We start from the raw sequence: 20,519 nt of genomic DNA, 5'->3' as shown, positions 1-20,519 counted from the left end.
GGCACAGAAGGGTTGTGCGATTGCCAAGGTCAAAGGTTATTTGTCTGCACTACCCGCTTTTCTGTGCCTTCCTGATCAGCCATCCTTCTTTAAATCTCCTATTGTTTTAAGGTTCCTAAAGGGGCTCACTAACAAATTTCCACCAACGCCATTCGTTATGCCTCAGTGGGACCTTAACTTAGTCTTAACGTTTCTAATGGGGTCCCCGTTTGAACCGATGCACTCTTGCTCTTTACGGTTGCTAGTATTCAAAACTGTTTTCCTGGTGGCCATAACATCTGCCAGAAGGGTTAGCGAGCTTCAGGCTCTCACTGTAGAACCCCCATACCTTTCTTTCTTTAAGGACAAAGTGGTGTTAAGGACCAAGGCGGCTTTCCTACCGAAGGTTGTTACACCCTTTCACCTGGGGCAGTCGATTACTCTCTCTTCCTTTTACCCTCCACCTCACCCATCCAAGGAGGAAGAGAGGCTCCACCGGCTGGATCCACGAAGAGCGCTGAGCTTCTACGTCGCCAGGACGAGAGAGTTCAGACAGGATGATCAGCTCTTCGTTGGATACATGGGGAAGAGGAAAGGTAGAGCGGTCCACAAGAGAACGATATCCAGGTGGGTCATTCTATGTATTAAGATTTGCTATTCTTTGGCGAAGAACGATCCACCTGTGGGTCTTCGTGCCCATTCCACCAGGGCCAAAGCAGCTTCATCGGCTTTGGCTAGAGGTGTTCCTGTGGCTGACATCTGCAGGGCAGCGACCTGGGCGTCCCTCCATACTTTTGCCAAACATTTCTGTTTGGATTCTGAGGTTAGGAGGGATGGCCATTTTGCTCGCTCGGTGCTGCAGGATTTCTTGGTTTGACCATTCGGGCACCCACCTCCGGAGGTAGTACTGCTTTGGGACTCTATTATTTTGTTAAGGAATCCACAGGTAGGTGTATCTATCAGAAGAATAAGTTACTTACCTTCGGTAACGCTTTTTCTGGTGGATACAATAACTACCTGTGGATTCCTCACGGTACCACCCGCCTCCCAGTTGCCTGACTGGTTAAACCGAGAAGTCCTTGGGTGCGCATCCTTGGTCTTGTATATATGTATATAACTGATTCATGTATATAGTTGTGATAACTGTATGTTCGATGGCATCTGTCGCTGTAGATACGCATGTTCTGCAATAGCTCGCCATCTGGTGTTGGGCCGGAGTGTTACAAGTTGTTTTTCTTCGAAGAAGTCTTTCGAGTCACGGGACCGAGTGACTCCTCCTTTTGTCTCCATTGCGCATGGGCGTCGACTCCATCTTCGATTGTTTTTTTTCCGCCATCGGGTTCGGACGTGTTCCTGTCGCTCCGAGTTTCGGAACGGAAAATTAGCTAATTTCGGAAGATTTTCGTCGGTATTGTTGCGTTCGGGATCGGCGTACTTAGATTCCACACCGCATCGAAGATCGAAGAGCTCCGGTGCCCTTCGGGGTAGTTTTTTCGATCCTCCGTCGGGGCCTGGTCGGCCCGACCGCGTGCTGAAGAACGCCGATGGAACGGACCCCGTTCCGTTTCTGCCCCAAATGCCACAATAAATACCCCTACACAGACCAACACTTGGTCTGCAACCTGTGCCTGTCACCTGAGCACAGCGAAGACACCTGCGAGGCCTGTCGTGCGTTCCGGTCCCGAAAAACACTCCGAGACCGTCGAGCCAGAAGACTTCAAATGGCGTCCGCACCGACAGCCCAACGGGAGTTCGAGGAACAGGAAGAAGAAGGTACCTTCTCGATCCAAGACTCAGACTCCGAAGGATTCGACGAGACACAAACCGTGAGTAAGACGTCGAAAACCACACAAAGAAACATTTACAAGGCCCAGGGGACGCCACTGCCACCAGGCCATGGCTCGACCCATAAATTCGGTGACCGACCGTCGGCACCGAAAAAGGCCCAAACAGTGCCGAGATCGTCCGACTCCGGTCGAGACACCGGCACGCAGCATTCTCGGGACCGAGAAAGTGCTGGAGACAAGCCTCGACACCGGGATGCCGGTGTGGACACGGCTCGACGCCGAGACAGCGGCACCGAAACAGATCGACGCCGAGAGGTTTCGGCCCCGAAAAGGAAAAAAGTCACCTCGGAGCCGAAAAAACACGCAGACAAAGTTTCGATGCCGAAACAAACTGCAAGCGACCCAGCTTCAGGCTCTTATACAGAAGAGCACTCGCTAACCTCCCAAATGCAAAAGCATAGGTTTGAGGAAGAGCTACAAGCAACTGATGTGGACCATACGCAAAAGCGTATCTTCATTCAGCAGGGGACAGGAAAAATAAGCACCCTTCCCCCCATTAGGAGAAAGAGAAGGTTGGAGTTCCAGACGGAACAAGCACCACAACCAAAAGTGGTAAAAAGAGTTACACCACCACCCTCTCCTCCGCCCGTGATTAACGTTTCACCAGCACAAACTCCATCACACTCCCCAGCTCACACCACCATGAGCCAGGGTGACCAAGATCAGGACGCATGGGACCTATACGACGCCCCAGTGTCAGATAACAGCCCGGAGGCATACCCTACAAAGCCATCTCCACCAGAAGACAGCACCGCGTACTCTCAGGTGGTGGCTAGAGCAGCACAATTTCACAACGTAAGCCTCCACTCAGAACAGGTCGAGGATGATTTCTTGTTCAACACACTCTCCTCCACCCACAGCTCATACCAAAGCTTGCCTATGCTCCCTGGTATGCTCCGGCACGCAAAAGACATATTTAAGGAGCCGGTCAAAAGTAGGGCAATCACACCAAGGGTGGAAAAAAAGTATAAGCCGCCTCCTACAGACCCGGTTTTCATCACTACACAGCTGCCACCAGACTCTGTTGTTGTAGGAGCAGCTAGGAAAAGGGCCAACTCTCACACATCTGGAGATGCACCACCCCCAGATAAAGAAAGCCGCAAGTTCGATGCAGCTGGTAAGAGTCGCAGCACAAGCTGCAAACCAGTGGCGCATCGCGAACTCCCAGGCACTACTTGCGCGCTATGACAGAGCCCACTGGGACGAGATGCAACATCTCATTGAACATCTGCCCAAGGACTTCCAAAATAGGGCAAAACAAGTGGTTGAGGAGGGACAGACCATCTCCAACAACCAGATACGTTCCTCCATGGACGCTGCAGATACAGCTGCACGGACAATTAATACATCTGTAACTATCAGAAGGCACGCATGGCTCCGAACGTCTGGATTTAAACCAGAGATTCAACAAGCAGTTCTCAATATGCCTTTTAATGAAAAAGAACTGTTCGGTCCAGAAGTGGACACAGCGATTGAGAAACTCAAAAAAGATACGGACACTGCCAAAGCCATGGGCGCACTCTACTCCCCGCAGAGCAGAGGGAATTACAGCACATTCCGTAAAACGCCCTTTCGAGGGGGGTTTCGGGGTCAAAGCACACAAGCCAGCACCTCACAAGCAACACCGTCCAGTTACCAGGGACAGTATAGAGGAGGTTTTCGGGGACAATATAGAGGAGGGCAATTCCCTAGAAACAGAGGGAGATTTCAAAGCCCCAAAACCCCTACTACTAAACAATGACTCACATGTCACTCACCCCCTCCACACAACACCAGTGGGGGGAAAAATAGGTCATTATTACAAAGCATGGGAGGAAATTACTACAGACACTTGGGTTCTAGCAATTATCCAACATGGTTATTGCATAGAATTTCTACAATTCCCTCCAAACATACCACCAAAAGCACAAAATTTAACAACACACCATTCCAATCTCCTGGAGATAGAAGTGCAGGCACTATTGCAAAAGAATGCAATCGAATTAGTGCCAAACACACAAATAAACACAGGAGTTTACTCACTGTACTTTCTGATACCAAAGAAGGACAAAACGCTGAGACCAATCCTAGACCTCAGAGTAGTGAACACTTTCATCAAATCAGACCACTTCCACATGGTCACACTACAAGAAGTATTGCCATTGCTAAAACTACACGACTACATGGCAACTTTAGACCTCAAGGATGCTTATTTCCATATACCAATACACCCATCGCACAGGAAATACCTAAGGTTTGTATTCAAAGGAATACATTACCAATTCAAGGTACTGCCTTTCGGATTAACAACCGCACCAAGAGTCTTTACCAAATGTCTAGCGGTAGTCGCTGCACACATAAGAAGGCAGCAAATACATGTGTTCCCATATTTGGACGACTGGCTAATCAAGGCCCATTCGTTCATACAGTGCTCAAATCACACAAATCAGATCATACAAACCCTCTTCAAACTCGGGTTCACCGTCAACTTTACAAAATCCAACATTCTGCCGCGCAAGGTACAACAATACCTAGGAGCCATAATAGACACATCAAAAGGAGTAGCCACTCCAAGTCCACAAAGAATTCTAAATTTCAACACCATCATACAACGCATGTATCCAACACAAAAGATACAGGCAAAGATGGTATTACAACTCCTAGGCATGATGTCATCATGCATAGCCATTGTCCCAAACGCAAGACTGCACATGAGGCCCTTACAACAATGCCTAGCATCACAGTGGTCTCAAGCACAGGGTCACCTTCTAGATCTGGTGTTAATAGACCGCCAAACTTACCTCTCGCTTCTGTGGTGGAACAACATAAATTTAAACAAGGGGCGGCCTTTCCAAGACCCAGTGCCACAATACGTAATAACAACAGATGCTTCCATGACAGGGTGGGGAGCACACCTCGATCAACACAGCATACAAGGACAATGGAACGTACACCAAACAAAACTGCATATCAATCACCTAGAACTTCTAGCAGTTTTTCAAGCACTAAAAGCTTTCCAACCAATAATAGTTCACAAATACATTCTCGTCAAAACAGACAACATGACAACAATGTATTATCTAAACAAGCAGGGAGGGACGCACTCCACGCAGTTAAGCCTGCTAGCACAAAAAATTTGGCATTGGGCAATTCACAACCAAATTCGCCTAATTGCACAGTTTATACCAGGGATCCAAAATCAACTCGCAGACAATCTCTCTCGAGATCACCAACAGGTCCACGAATGGGAAATTCACCCCCAAATTCTGAACACTTATTTCAAACTCTGGGGAACACCTCAAATAGACTTGTTTGCGACAAGGGAGAACGCAAAATGCCAAAACTTCGCATCCAGATACCCACACAAACAATCCCAAGGCAATGCCCTATGGATGAACTGGTCAGGGATATTTGCTTACGCTTTTCCTCCTCTCCCTCTCCTTCCTTACCTGGTAAACAAACTCAGTCAAAGCAAACTCAAACTCATATTGATAGCACCAACTTGGGCAAGGCAACCCTGGTACACAACGCTGCTAGACCTATCAGTGGTACCCTGCATCAAATTGCCCAACAGGCCAGATCTGTTGACACAGCACAACCAAAAGATCAGACACCCAGATCCAGCATCGCTGAATCTAGCAATCTGGCTCCTGAAATCCTAGAATTCGGGCACTTACAACTTACCCAAGAATGTATGGAAGTCATAAAACAAGCCAGAAGGCCATCCACCAGGCACTGCTATGCAAGTAAATGGAAGAGGTTTGTTTGCTACTGCCATATTAATCAAATACAACCATTACACACAACTCCAGAACATGTAGTGGGTTACTTGCTTCACTTACAAAAATCTAACCTAGCTTTCTCTTCCATCAAGATTCACCTTGCAGCAATATCTGCATACCTGCAGACTACCTATTCAACTTCCCTATATAAGATACCAGTCATTAAAGCATTTTTGGAGGGCCTTAGGAGAATTATACCACCAAGAACACTACCTGTTCCTTCATGGAACCTAAATGTTGTCCTAACTAGACTTATGGGTCCACCTTTTGAACCCATGCACTCCTGCGAAATACAGTTCCTAACCTGGAAGGTGGCATTTCTCATCGCCATTACTTCCCTAAGAAGAGTAAGCGAGATTCAGGCGTTTACAATACAGGAACCTTTTATACAACTACACAAAAATAAAGTCGTCCTAAGGACCAATCCTAAATTTTTGCCAAAGGTTATTTCACCGTTCCATCTAAATCAAACAGTGGAACTTCCAGTGTTCTTTCCACAGCCAGATACCGTAGCTGAAAGGGCACTACATACATTAGATGTCAAAAGAGCATTGATGTATTACATTGACAGAACAAAAAACATCAGAAAGACTAAACAACTCTTTATTGCCTTTCAAAAACCTCACGCAGGAAACCCAATTTCAAAACAAGGTATAGCAAGATGGATAGTTAAATGCATCCAAATCTGCTACCTTAAAGCTAAACGACAGCTGCCCATTACACCAAGGGCACACTCAACCAGAAAGAAAGGTGCTACCATGGCCTTTCTAGGAAACATCCCAATGCAAGAAATATGTAAGGCAGCCACATGGTCTACGCCTCACACATTCACCAAGCACTACTGTGTAGACGTGTTATCCGCACAACAAGCCACAGTAGGTCAAGCCGTATTAAGGACATTATTTCAGACTACTTCCACTCCTACAGGCTGATCCACCGCTTTTGGGGAAATAACTGCTTACTAGTCTATGCAGAACATGCGTATCTACAGCGACAGATGCCATTGAACTGAAAATGTCACTTACCCAGTGTACATCTGTTCGTGGCATCAGTCGCAGTAGATTCGCATGTGCCCACCCGCCTCCCCGGGAGCCTGTAGCAGTTTGGAAGTTACCTTCAATTATTTATATATGTATCATCTCAACCTTAAATAGGTGCATACTTAGTCACTCCATTGCATGGGCACTATTACTACAATTCAACTCCTACCTCACCCTCTGCGGGGAAAAACAATCGAAGATGGAGTCGACGCCCATGCGCAATGGAGACAAAAGGAGGAGTCACTCGGTCCCGTGACTCGAAAGACTTCTTCGAAGAAAAACAACTTGTAACACTCCGGCCCAACACCAGATGGCGAGCTATTGCAGAACATGCGAATCTACTGCGACTGATGCCACGAACAGATGTACACTGGGTAAGTGACATTTTCAATACATTTCCTTTGCGAATTAAGATAGTTCAAAGAAGACTTTTTGAACTTGGTTTATATATGTGCATATATATTCTCTCTTGTATTGAGTATTCATTACTGTTTTTTATAATGTGTTTTTATAATAAATGTTCTATTTTCATTCATTTTGGATAAATATGTGCTCTTTAGGTTTAACCTGTTCGCCTCTATGGCACGTAAAAAATGGTGATAACTGATGTCTGCACGTCGACGAGGGCTTTTTATTGCCTGGATGACGTCATACGGCGTCGCGTGGAGTCGGGCGATTGTGACGTCATCGTTGACGTGCAGAGCTAGAAGAAATTTCCGCCGAGGCTGGCGCGAGGGGAGAATTCTTTTGGTGAGGAATCCACAGGTAGTTATTGTATCCACCAGAAAAAGCGTTACCGAAGGTAAGTAACTTATTCTTCATTCCGAAAGTTCCATCAGATTTCCATTTAAATGAACCAGTTGTTCTCAACGCTTTTTCCAAATCCACAGACACCAACAGAAAAATCCCTCTACTCACTAGATGTCAAAAGGTGTCTCAAATTCTATTTGCACAGAACTCATCACATAAGGAGATCAGACCAGTTGTTCCTGGCATATGGAGGTATCAGAAAAGGTCTCTCAGTAACTAAGTATTATCGTGCACATGCTGGCAAAAAGTTACAAGGCACAGTAACGGCCCATTCTACGAGAGCCATGGCCACGTCTATGGCCCTCTTTGCAGGAGTTCCAATTCAACACATCTGCAGGGCAGCGACTTGGTCAAGCAGGTCCACATTTACAAGATATTATTGAGAGCCATAAGGTGGATACGGCTGTGGGACAAGCAGTGTTCCAACATCTCTTTCATTAAGATGAGCCTTTTTCTTGTTTGCCCACCATCTGCTGATTCGGTTTCTCAAAAACTAGCGTATATTTAATTTTACTGTATTGCTTGCTAGTCTGATTCAAGCATATGAATCTATGAAAGATCTAATACTGGAGAAGAAAATTTGTTACTTACCTGTAACTGTAGTTCTCCAGTATTGGTATATTTTATAGATTCACATGCAACCCACCCTCCTCCCCTTAGAGCAGGGTCTTCAGACTAGGGGTGGATTTCCCAAGGTGGGCCTTAGGTGATCCCAGTGGGGTGCCAGGCTCTGGCCAAAGGAAGCATTAAACAGATAACAGGGCTTTGTTTAAAGCAGAAGCATGTTATTGCATTTTTAAAAAGGTAACCGTACGTAACTGCAATGTTCAAATGGGTCTAGACATATTTAAACATTGCCACCTTTATAAAATAATTGTGAAAAGTTCTGAGGGGGGCCCAGTAATTTTTATTTTTCAACCAGGGGTGGGGTCGCTTCATTCAAAAGTTTGTAGACAACTGTCTTTGAGGCTCTCCTCACTCATGCTAAAGGGTAAAGACACACCAGTGCTCGAAAATATGAGGGAAACAGCCTCTGTTGGGAGTGTTCTAGAGGGTGCTGGTGTCTTATTGATCATAGATTACGTTTTTAGTCCTTTTTACAAAAAGGAAATGGATAGGCTATTAAACAGACTGTGCATTACCGTTATAGCCTATGATACTAACATGTATTGCTGAATATATGACGGAAAAACGCATGCTGGGACCACTCATGCCTGAACAACAAGCGTGTTGTTACCATGAATACCTTTACCACAAATGCCTTAACTATGATTTTTCATTGTAAAGGCATGCCTGGTAAAGACATGCATGGTTCCAGCATGCGACCCCCGCCCCTAAACCAATCCCATCCCTAAAAAAATCCTACTCTGACCCCCACACTTAAAACTAAAATTACCCCGACTCCCCATCCCTAAAACTACTGACCCCCCCTACCCTGCCCCTAAAACTCCCCTGACTCCCCCAACCCCACTCCTAAAAGCTAAACTACCCGTCCCCCCCCCCACCCCCACCCACACGCCTAAAACCTGGAACTACACCGACCCCCTCCACTCCGCCTCTAAAAACTAAAATTACCCCAACCCCCCACCCCGCCTCTAAAACTACAGCGACCCTCCCACCCCTAAAACTACCCTACCCCGCCCCTAAAAACCTAAAACTACCCCGACCCCTCCCCCACCCTAAAAACTAACATTACACCGGCCCCCCCAAACCTGCTCCTAAAAACTAAAATTACCCGACCCCTCCCCAAAAACTTAAACTACTCCCACCCGCCCTTAAAAACTGAAATTACCCTGACCCCCCTCCCCTAAAAAAACAAAACTCCCCCACCCCTAAAACTACCCCCAACCCTACCACAGCCCCACTTACCTGGCCACGTCCTCTTCCAATCCGGAGTCTGTTTTCCTCTGCCTTAACCATGCATGTTCGTTGTTCAGGGCATGCGTGGTGTGGAGGCAGAGGAAAACAGAGTCATTGTTCACAAAGGCATTGTTCCGCTTTCGTGGACAACGCACCTCGTTGTTTAGGAGTCGTTGTTTAGGCTGTTTCCCTGTATTGCTGTATAAGGTTACCGTGGGACTCCCTCTTCTACAACTGGGAATATTTAAGCATCTATGCAAGGTACCAATACTGGAGAACTAAAGTTACAGGTAAGTAGCTAATTTTCTTTTCCCACAGCCAGATTCTGTTGCGTAAAGAGCTCTATATACGTTAGATGTTAAGAGCCCTTATTTTTTTATATTGATAGAACTAAAACTTTTGGAAAAAACTAAACAACTGTTTGTTGCTTTTGCTCTTCTACATAAAGGCAACCCAATATCAAAATCAGGCATAGCCAGATGGATAGTAAGATGCATTTAAACATATTATGCCAAAGCCAAAAGACATTTCTCTACTCCTTTTAGAGCACAGCCTTCTAGGAAAAAGGGGGCATGCATGACTTTTCTAGGAAACATTCCCATAGATGACATATGTAAAGCAAATACATGGTCCACACCATACACCTTCACCAAACATTGGGTGGATGTTTTAGCACACCAGCAAGCCAATGTAGGTTAGGCAGTGGAACCTACTGTTTTTCAAACAACTGCAAAACCCACAGGATAGCCACCGCTTCTGAGGGAGACTGCTTATCAGTCTATGCACGGCATGTGTATCGACAGCCACACATGCTACCAAATGGAATATATTACTTTCCCTGTAAGCATCTGTTTGTGGCATGTAGTGCTGTAGATTCACTTGTGGCCACCCTCCTCCCCGGACATCTGTGGCCATCACAGGTTTACACTCTTTTGCTCATGGACATCTCATTACTTACACTTACTCTACATTCCATTCTCACCCTCCTGCAGAAAAAAACACTCCAGTAATGGAGTCGATGCCCATGCGCATAATCGCTGAGAAGGAGGAGTCGCACTCCCTTGTGACTAGAAAGATTTTCTTCACAGAAAAGCAACCTGCACAGATATTGCCCCAACACTAGATTGTAGGAGTATGCAATGCAGAGCATGTGAATCTACAGCACTACCTGGCATGAACAGATGCTTACAGGATAAGTAACATATACCTCCCTGCTAATATTAACTCTCTAAAGTCACTGATTTACAAAAGGTTTAGAAAGTAAAACAAAGTAATCAACACAGTTTATGAACTGATAGTAATCCAATAAGCCTGTAAACCTTTGCAGTAATCCATTACCTGATGGTTTATTTTGGATGATAGGTCCATAAAAACACTCCAGTGCATCAATGATGCTCATTGCCCTAGAGTGGCCGAGGCAGTGATGGGTTCCAGAACTACTTAAGGCTCTCCATGAGACTCTACTTGAAGCTGCTATGGAAACCATGCTTTTTATCTAAAGGGAAATATTCCACCCCATTTTAGAACTCTTGAACGTGGCAGCATTGCTCCTGAGGCTGCGCAATACATTCATCTGAATTTAACTCAGGATTGTATGATCTCTCTCTCAAGGAAGCTTCCTCTACCAGTCATCCTATGCATTTAATTGTAAGATGTTTGTATGATGCTGCCTTCAAAATGTTCATGATACTATCCGAAAGAAGTCATTATTCCCTACTTTTTTCACCTTGCAGGTTAATTCTTCAGTTTTGTCTATTATAGTTCACCATGCTGCCATATTGGTGTATAAGAAAGGTCCTTTCTGGAGGTCATTCTTCTGATTCCAGGAATTAAAGACTTTTTGGTGGTCTCAAAGAAGTTATTGTCTCCAAGATGGCAGCCTTCCCATGTCTCTCTTTCATTAAATTGTTTAGAGATTAATTTTTGTGATCACGTATTTCGTTGAGATGAGCAAAGCTGTCTTTGTGCAGAATTGTGCACTTGTAGGAAAAAAAGTAAAATCTGTTTTTTATTATTTACAATTAGGAGACTCCTAATTGTTGAGCACTGAAGTGCCTACTTTCAGCTCATTGCTTAATAATGCTGCTACGTGCAAAGCGTTACAGTGTTGTTTTGAAGGGAAGTCAAAGCTTTCTGGGGTGCCAACATGCTGGTGGGAACATTTTGCATTTATGATTTCAGTGAGGGTATCTGTGATGCAGAACTGGGATTACAGGTAAGTAATATTTCCTTTTTTTGTTCTTAAATGAAGTCATTTTGTCAGCATAATGTTGGAACATGTGGCGTTTTGTGATTGTAAATCCGGTAGATCAGTTTTAAAGAAATGTTTGTGTTTCAGATAGATAATGATATTTAACTCGTACAACCAAGTACAGTGCCCTCATTTGCCCATACTTATTTAGGAATCTCTTTTGTGACTAATCATTTCTGACCATTCCTTTCCACAGTGGGGTTCAAGTGTATATCTGTGTTACAAGAAGTCTGTTCCAGCTTCAAATTCAATTGCTTATAAAGCTGGTAAGTACATTTATGCACAGCATGTATATTGCCATATTTTTCGCAATCCATTGACACCTCAGTATTCTAGTTTATTTTTTACCAAGGACAAGGAATTGAAAGTAGCCGCTACCCACACCTCCGTAGAGTTGTATGCTAATCTGTGGATGCTGAAAGTTAAGCATCATGTCTTTGATCTGGAATATGCTACCGTGGCAGCATACTTTGGTAAAATGAATTGGACCACCAGTCCTTGCGGTCATGTCTTATGTATTGTGCAAATGCCCCATTATGGCCTTTGCTGGTCTAAGAAGTTAGTCAGTTGCTTTGGTCTATTCTACATACTACTGGATCAGTGTTGTCTATTCAGTTGGTTATCATCATCATTGTAAACTTTACAGAAGCTAGTATAGGCTGCCCTGAACTTGGTAAAAACAAAAAAAAATATATAATAAAGAAATAGTATGTGCCAGCCTCACACATTTTTGAAGGAGACTACTGCCACTGCTTTTCACAAGTGACACTGCTCAGTGGAGCTAATAGTGCTGCCTCTTCGTTCTGTCCTTATTTGTGACTTAGTTCCTTTTCAAGCTTTACCACTGTGTTCGGTGCGCCATAGATTTGTGCAGCTGTAAATAAATACCAATGCATATATTGATTGTTTACCATTCAAAAAGTGGCATCCCACTTTTATACAACTGTGGATGGATCCACTACAGTGGGAAAGAAATAAAGAAGGTGTTATACGCAGAAGTAGAAACAAGTAATAAAATAACAGTTAAACAGTTGAAATGTAGCGTAAACATACTGTAATGAAAAAGAGATGAGCACCATGACACTTATCTCTGCTGCGAGCAGCGAAGAAAGAGGAGTTGCAGACACTAACGATGAGCTACATTAGGATTCAGTCATGCTGATTGGTTGCTGCCGTTCCCCCTCATGTTCTTGAATATGCCTGTTTTTGCTACCTGATCCTTAAGGTTCATAAGATCAGTAATTTTGTTAGTATTGTTCTCTTTCCTGGCTTCTATTAATTAAAGCGGAGAAAGATGAGCATAATCCTCGCTGCTGGTCCTTAATAGAAGTCTATGTCAAGGGCTCTTCATTAATATTCATAGACACTAAAAGTGTTACACTCACATGCATGTTTGAAAGTGTGAAAAGCGGCTAGGATACAGAAGGCGGTATGGGGAAGGAGAGGGGTAAGAGGACTTTGAGGTGGTTAAGTTGCAAAGTGTTGTTCTAAGGAATTATGATTTAGAAGAAGTGTCTGTGTGCGGGAGGGCTGTGTAATGTATGGATGAGTGTCAAACTGTGGTGTTCTAGATGAAGAGTACCTCAGTCAAGGGTGACCTTCACTTCCGTATCTTGTCCACAGGTGAGGCTTGAGCCTTTTTTTTTTTTTTTTAAGGGCAGACCATACGGAACCGTGTTTTTTGGATCAGGAGGGTGTTGAAACTTGAGGCGCAGGTTTTACTGTGTGTAAGGAAATGCCTCCTTGGCATGGTTACCCCCTAACATTTTGCCTTTGCTGATGCTAAGTTATGATTTGAAAGTGTGCTGGGACCCTGCTAACCAGGCTCCAGCACCAGTGTTCTTTCCCTAAACTGTACCTTTGTCTCCACAGTTTGCACAACCCTGGCACTCAGGTAAGTCCCTTGTAACTGGTACCCCTGGTACCAAGGGCCCATATGCCAGGGAAGGTCTCTAAGGGCTGCAACATGTCTTATGCCACTGAGGGACCCCTTACTCAGCACACGCACACAGCTTCACAGCTTGTGTGTGCTGGTGGGGAGAAAATGAATAAGTCGACATGGCACTCCCCTCAGAGTGCCATGCCAACCTCACACTGCCTGTGGCATAGGTAAGTCACCCCTGTAGCAGGCCTTACAGCCCTAAGGCAGGGTGCACTATACCACGGGTGAAGGCATATGTGTATGAGCACTATGGTCTGGGAGTCTGTTAAACACGAACTCCACAGTTCCTTAATGGCTTCACTGAAAACTGGGACGTTTTGGTATCAAACTTCTCAGCACAATAAATGCACACTGATGCCAGTGTGCAATTTATTGTAAAATACACCCAGAAGGCATCTTAGAGATGCCCCCTGAATACATACCTGACTTCTAGTGTAGGCTGACCAGTTCCTGCCAGCCTGCCACACAGCAGACATGTTGCTGGCCACATGGGGAAAGTGCCTTTGTCACTCTGTGGCCAAGAACAAATCCTGTACTGGGTGGAGATGCTTCTCACCTCCCCCTGCAGGAACTGTAACACCTGGCGGTGAGCCTCAAAGGCTCACCCCTTTTGTTACAGCGCCCCAGGGAATCCCAGCTAGTGGAGATGCCCGACCCCTCTGGCCAATTGCCCCCACTTTTGGCAGCAAGGCTGGAGGAGATAATGAGAAAAACAAGGAGGAGTCACCCACCAGTCAGGACAGCCCCTAAGGTGTCCTTAGCTGAGGTGACCCCTGCCTTGAGAAATCCTCCATCTTGAGTTTGGAGGAATCCCCCAAAAGGATTAGGGATGTGCCCCCCACCCCACAGGGAGGAGGCACAAGGAGGGTGTAGCCACCCTCAAGGACAGTAGCCATTGGCTACTGCCCTCCCAGACCTAAACACACCCCTAAATTCAGTATTTAGGGGCACCCCAGAACCTAGGAAACCAGATTCCTGAAACCTGAAGAAAGAAGGACTGCTGACCTACAAGCCTGCAGAGAAGGAGGAAGACAACAACTGCTTTGGCCCAGCCCTACTGGCCTGTCTCCAACTTCGAAAACCTGCTTCAGCGACGCATCCGACAGGGACCAGTGACCTCTGAAGCCTCAGAGGACTGCCCTGGAGTACAGGGCCTAGAAACTCCTGTGAACAGCGGCCCTGTTCAAAACCTGCAACTTCTTTGCAACAAAGAAGCAACTTCCAAAGACTTCACGTTTCCCGCCGGAAGCGTGAGACTTCACACTCTGCACCAGACACCCCGGGCTCGACCTGCAGAAAACCAACACCTCCGGGAGGACTCCCCGGCGACTGCGAGCCCGTGAATAACCAGAGACGACCCCCCTTAACCCCCACAGTGACGCCTGTTTGAGAATCCAGAGGCTCCCCCTGACCGCGACTGCCTGTAATAAGGGACCCGATGCCTGGAACCAACACTGCACCCGCAGCCCCAGGACCTGAAGGAACCGAGCTTCAGTGCAATAGCGACCCTCTGCTTAGCCCAGGTGGTGGCTGTCCCGAGAAGCCCCCTCTGTGCCTGCCTGCAATGCTAGAGTGACCCCCGGGTCCCTCCATTGTTTTCAATCTAAAACCCGACACCTGCTTTGCTCACTGCACCCGGCCGCCCCTGTGCCGCTGAGGGTGTACTTTGTGTGCCTTCTCGTGTCCTCCCTGGTGCTCTACAAAACCCCCCTGGTCTGCCCCTCCTCCCCAAGTACGCAAGTACTTACCTGCTGGCAGACTGGAACCGGAGCACCCCTGTTCCCCATAGGTGCTTATGTGTTTTGGGCACCTCTTTGACCTCTGCACCTGATCGGCCCTGAGCTGCTGGTGTGGTAACTTTGGGGTTGCCTTGAACCCCCAACTGTGGGCTGATATGCCCCAAACCTGAGACTTGTTAGTGTTTTACTTACCTTCAAAACTAACCTTTACTTACCTCCCCCAGGAACTGTTGATGTTTGCACTGTGTCCACTTTGAAAATAGCTTATTGCCATTTTTACAAAGACTGTACATGATATTGTTTTCATTCAAAGTTCCTAAAGTATCTAAGTGAAGTACCTTACATTTAAAGTATTAACTGTAAATCTTGAACCTGTGGTTATTAAATTAAACTAAGAAAATATATTTTTCAATATAAAAAACCTACTGGCCTGGAGTAAGTCTTTGAGCGTGTGTTCCTCATTTATTGCCTGTGTGTGTACAACAAATGCTTAACACTACCCTCTGATAAGCCTACTGCTCGACCACACTACCACAAAATACAGCATTAGAATTATCAACTTTTGCCACTATTTTACCTCCAAGGGGAACCCTTGGAATCTGTGCACACTATTTCTTACTTTGAAATAGTATATACAGAGCCAACTTCCTACACTGTAAGCCTTTGTTGTGAATTTCAGAGCCTCGATATTGAGCCGTTGCTGCAGGATACCTCTTAAACTTGACAGGCTGCCTATTTAAGGGGACACCATGCAGCCATTTCTCTAGAAGTGCTGCAGTCTTCAGAGATATGTTCTTTGAGATTTGTGAGGTTCAGTTTTTACCATGGCCTTCTAAGGTACTAAGGAACTGTTAACGCGTCCCTTTATGTGAATTTATTACGCATTAGGACTCGTTTTAGGCCAATGAACCTTGTGACCCAGTGGTGAGACACCGGAGGATGAGATAACTGATCAATATGTCAAGCAATATATCGATAATGTCATCAATATTTACCACTACAATGCACTTTACTTTGGATAAAGACATTAATCAATTGTCGACGCAACCATGACCTTTCAGCCATGAATAACCATACCTGTTGATAGAATTTTATGAATGTTATTCCCTATTGATTACAATCTACGAGCAGATGAATTAATCTCAATACCAGGAAGCAGAAGAGCATAGTCACGATATGGCAACTGTGATAAGATTTCCTTAATGCAAGAATCACAAACATAAGAACAGAACAGAGCGTGAACATAGATCAGAATACAGCAAAATATCATGTATGTCTCAGTTCAGCAAAGCATAATGTCAGTCATTTGTCTATTTGCGTCAGTCAGAGTGAATTTACTGTCCTAACCACTAATTAGCATCAGCATGTTGGGCTTCATGCAAAACAATTTGGAACATCAATTTAGAAAACATCTAGCTAGGGTCTCTAACAAAAGAGCAGTTGGTACCTAGAAAGGAAAAGCAAACTTACAAATTGCATTGTCATAATTACCCTCCAAGGATTAGTTCAGCATACAGGATCAGTCTTCGTCTTCAGGACATCAGTCAAACGCCATCAGTCTAAACTCATCTATGGGCAGGGGACACTTTCACCATAAGGAGGAGACGTGTAAAGGGCAGTCTACGGGTGAGGATGATTTTATTAAGTCTCAAAGTCACCGATCAGAGTGACAAAATTTCTGGATACAATCGATAGCATTCCCTACCTAAATCTAACGTCCCTACTGTGACATGGGTTTTTATCCCTTTTTCGTAATACTTTCCCCCAAGATTCTATTGGACATTCTCTATACCCCACTATCTTTAACCTATCAAATTATACATTAGGTAATCCCAATTGTCACCCCACGATAATTTTTAACACTTTGATTGGTCTTCATAATTGACGTCTTCGGAGGTGGCACATCCGGGGTGTTTCTTCACCACTTGGCACATTTTCTCAGGTCATGAGTTCCTTTGTCCATGGTCTAACGTCCTTGTACATTACATTAATCTACTTTTGTTTCAAAATGATACTTGAATTCATACTAAAGCAGCTAGCATGCGGATGAGAACAGAATTTGTATTTGATACATAAAATGAAGAAAAGAACATTTGCAGGGTCATGGCCCTTTGCGAGTCAGCACACTGAAAAACAAGAAAATTGCTTTAATATGAGAGGCAGCTAAATCCACAGCTCACGCTAACTTAAGGCCTATAGGATTCTGTAAGGAAATGCCTCCTTGGCATGGTTGCCCCCTGACTTTTTGCCTTTGCTGATGCTATGTTTACAATTGAAAGTGTGCTGAGGCCTGCTAACCAGGCCCCAGCACCAGTGCTCTTTCCCTAACCTGTACTTTTGTATCCACAATTGGCAGACCCTGGCATCCAGATAAGTCCCTTGTAACTGGTACTTCTAGTACCAAGGGCCCTGATGCCAAGGAAGGTCTCTAAGGGCTGCAGCATGTCTTATGCCACCCTGGAGACCTCTCACTCAGCACAGACACACTGCTTGCCAGCTTGTGTGTGCTAGTGAGGACAAAACGAGTAAGTCGACATGGCACTCCCCTCAGGGTGCCATGCCAGCCTCTCACTGCCTATGCAGTATAGGTAAGACACCCCTCTAGCAGTCCTTACAGCCCTAAGGCAGGGTGCACTATACCATAGGTGAGGGTACCAGTGCATGAGCATGGTACCCCTACAGTGTCTAAACAAAACCTTAGACATTGTAAGTGCAGGGTAGCCATAAGAGTATATGGTCTGGGAGTCTGTCAAACACGAACTCCACAGCACCATAATGGCTACACTGAAAACTGGGAAGTTTGGTATCAAACTTCTCAGCACAATAAATGCACACTGATGCCAGTGTACATTTTATTGCAAAATACACCCCAGAGGGCACCTTAGAGGTGCCCCCTGAAACTTAACCGACTGTCTGTGTAGGCTGACTAGTTCCAGCAGCCTGCCACACTAGAGACATGTTGCTGGCCCCATGGGGAGAGTGCCTTTGTCACTCTGAGGCCAGTAACAAAGCCTGCACTGGGTGGAGATGCTAACACCTCCCCCAGGCAGGAGCTGTAACACCTGGCGGTGAGCCTCAAAGGCTCACCCCTTTGTCACAGCCCAGCAGGGCACTCCAGCTTAGTGGAGTTGCCCGCCCCCTCCGGCCACGGCCCCCACTTTTGGCGGCAAGGCTGGAGGGAACAAAGAAAGCAACAAGGAGGAGTCACTGGCCAGTCAGGACAGCCCCTAAGGTGTCCTGAGCTGAGGTGACTCTAACTTTTAGAAATCCTCCATCTTGCAGATGGAGGATTCCCCCAATAGGGTTAGGATTGTGACCCCCTCCCCTTGGGAGGAGGCACAAAGAGGGTGTACCCACTCTCAGGGCTAGTAGCCATTGGCTACTAACCCCCCAGACCTAAACACGCCCTTAAATTTAGTATTTAAGGGCTACCCTGAACCCTAGAAAATCAGATTCCTGCAACAACAAGAAGAAGGACTGCCCAGCTGAAAACCCCCTGCAGAGGAAGACCAGAAGACAACAACTGCCTTGGCTCCAGAAACTCACCGGCCTGTCTCCTGCCTTCCAAAGAACTCTGCTCCAGCGACGCCTTCCAAAGGGACCAGCGACCTCTGAATCCTCTGAGGACTGCCCTGCTTCGACGACGACAAGAAACTCCCGAGGACAGCGGACCTGCTCCAAAAAGACTGCAACTTTGTTTCAAGAAGCAGCTTTAAAGAACCCTGCAACTCCCCGCAAGAAGCGTGAGACTTGCAACACTGCACCCGGCGACCCCGACTCGGCTGGTGGAGAACCAACACCTCAGGGAGGACCCCCGGACTACTCTCCGACTGTGAGTACCAAAACCTGTCCCCCCTGAGCCCCCACAGCGCCGCCTGCAGAGGGAATCCCGAGGCTTCCCCTGACCGCGACTCTCTGAAACCTAAGTCCCGACGCCTGGAAAAGACCCTGCACCCGCAGCCCCCAGGACCTGAAGGACCGGACTTTCACTGGAGAAGTGACCCCCAGGAGTCCCTCTCCCTTGCCCAAGTGGAGGTTTCCCCGAGGAAGCCCCCCCTTGCCTGCCTGCAGCGCTGAAGAGATCCGTTGATCTCTCATAGACTAACATTGCAAACCCGACGCTTGTTTCTACACTGCACCCGGCCGCCCCCGCGCTGCTGAGGGTGAAATTTCTGTGTGGGCTTGTGTCCCCCCCGGTGCCCTACAAAACCCCCCTGGTCTGCCCTCCGAAGACGCGGGTACTTACCTGCAAGCAGACCGGAACCGGGGCACCCCCTTCTCTCCATTCTAGCCTATGCGTTTTGGGCACCACTTTGAACTCTGCACCTGACCGGCCCTGAGCTGCTGGTGTGGTGACTTTGGGGTTGCTCTGAACCCCCAACGGTGGGCTACCTTGGACCAAGAACTGAACCCTGTAAGTGTCTTACTTACCTGGTAAAACTAACAAAAACTTACCTCCCCCAGGAACTGTGAAAATTGCACTGTGTCCACTTTTTAAATAGCTATTTGTCAATAACTTGAAAAGTATACATGCAATTGAAATGATTCAAAGTTCCTAATGTACTTACCTGCAATACCTTTCAAACAAGATATTACATGTTAAATTTGAACCTGTGGTTCTTAAAATAAACTAAGAAAAGATATTTTTCTATAACAAAACCTATTGGCTGGATTTGTCTCTGAGTGTGTGTACCTCATTTATTGTCTATGTGTATGTACAACAAATGCTTAACACTACTCCTTGGATAAGCCTACTGCTCGACCACACTACCACAAAATAGAGCATTAGTATTATCTATTTTTACCACTATTTTACCTCTAAGGGGAACCCTTGGACTCTGTGCATGCTATTCCTTACTTTGAAATAGCACATACAGAGCCAACTTCCTACAGATTCTCAATGCAATATCGTAAACGCTAATATATAAGCTTGATTAGTCATAATGCAAACAATCATTACTCATAATTGTCATTAGTTTGTATACACAATGATGACTTCTCATAATATAATCATAATTCAAATGCACGTTTAAGCAAACCACTATTTATTGTCGTTTTCTATGCAGCATTGTTAGGCATTTATGTAAGCATTACACTTCTAATAATTGTAATATTCAAACTACGCTCTCTCAGTCCCTCCTCTGATGACACTCGTCATCACACAAACCTTTCCCTTTGACCTTTCATTCTTAATTTTTCACCTTGATCATAATACGTATTTCGACATCTTGTCCTTTACGTGAACTTTCCCAAATTTCATTGAACATTTTCTCTCTTTCACTTTCTTCGT

The 20,519-nt window shown here is 45.7% G+C and overlaps 1 protein-coding gene across 2 annotated transcripts in view; it reads left to right on the top strand.

Annotated features, from left to right (window-relative positions):
- DENND4C (DENN domain containing 4C) overlaps positions 1-20,519 on the top strand; it is a 1,359,979-nt gene that overhangs the window by 172,628 nt on the left and 1,166,832 nt on the right. For both annotated transcript variants that reach the window (XM_069239287.1, XM_069239298.1), the window contains exon 4: positions 11,745-11,814. In XM_069239287.1, coding sequence (XP_069095388.1) covers positions 11,745-11,814 — 70 coding nt within the window. The remainder of the gene's footprint in view (positions 1-11,744; positions 11,815-20,519) is intronic.

This window comes from Pleurodeles waltl, chromosome 1_2 (assembly GCF_031143425.1).
Source record: "Pleurodeles waltl isolate 20211129_DDA chromosome 1_2, aPleWal1.hap1.20221129, whole genome shotgun sequence".
Lineage (NCBI taxonomy): Eukaryota > Metazoa > Chordata > Amphibia > Caudata > Salamandridae > Pleurodeles > Pleurodeles waltl.
This window is presented reverse-complemented; position numbering and strand designations above follow the sequence as displayed.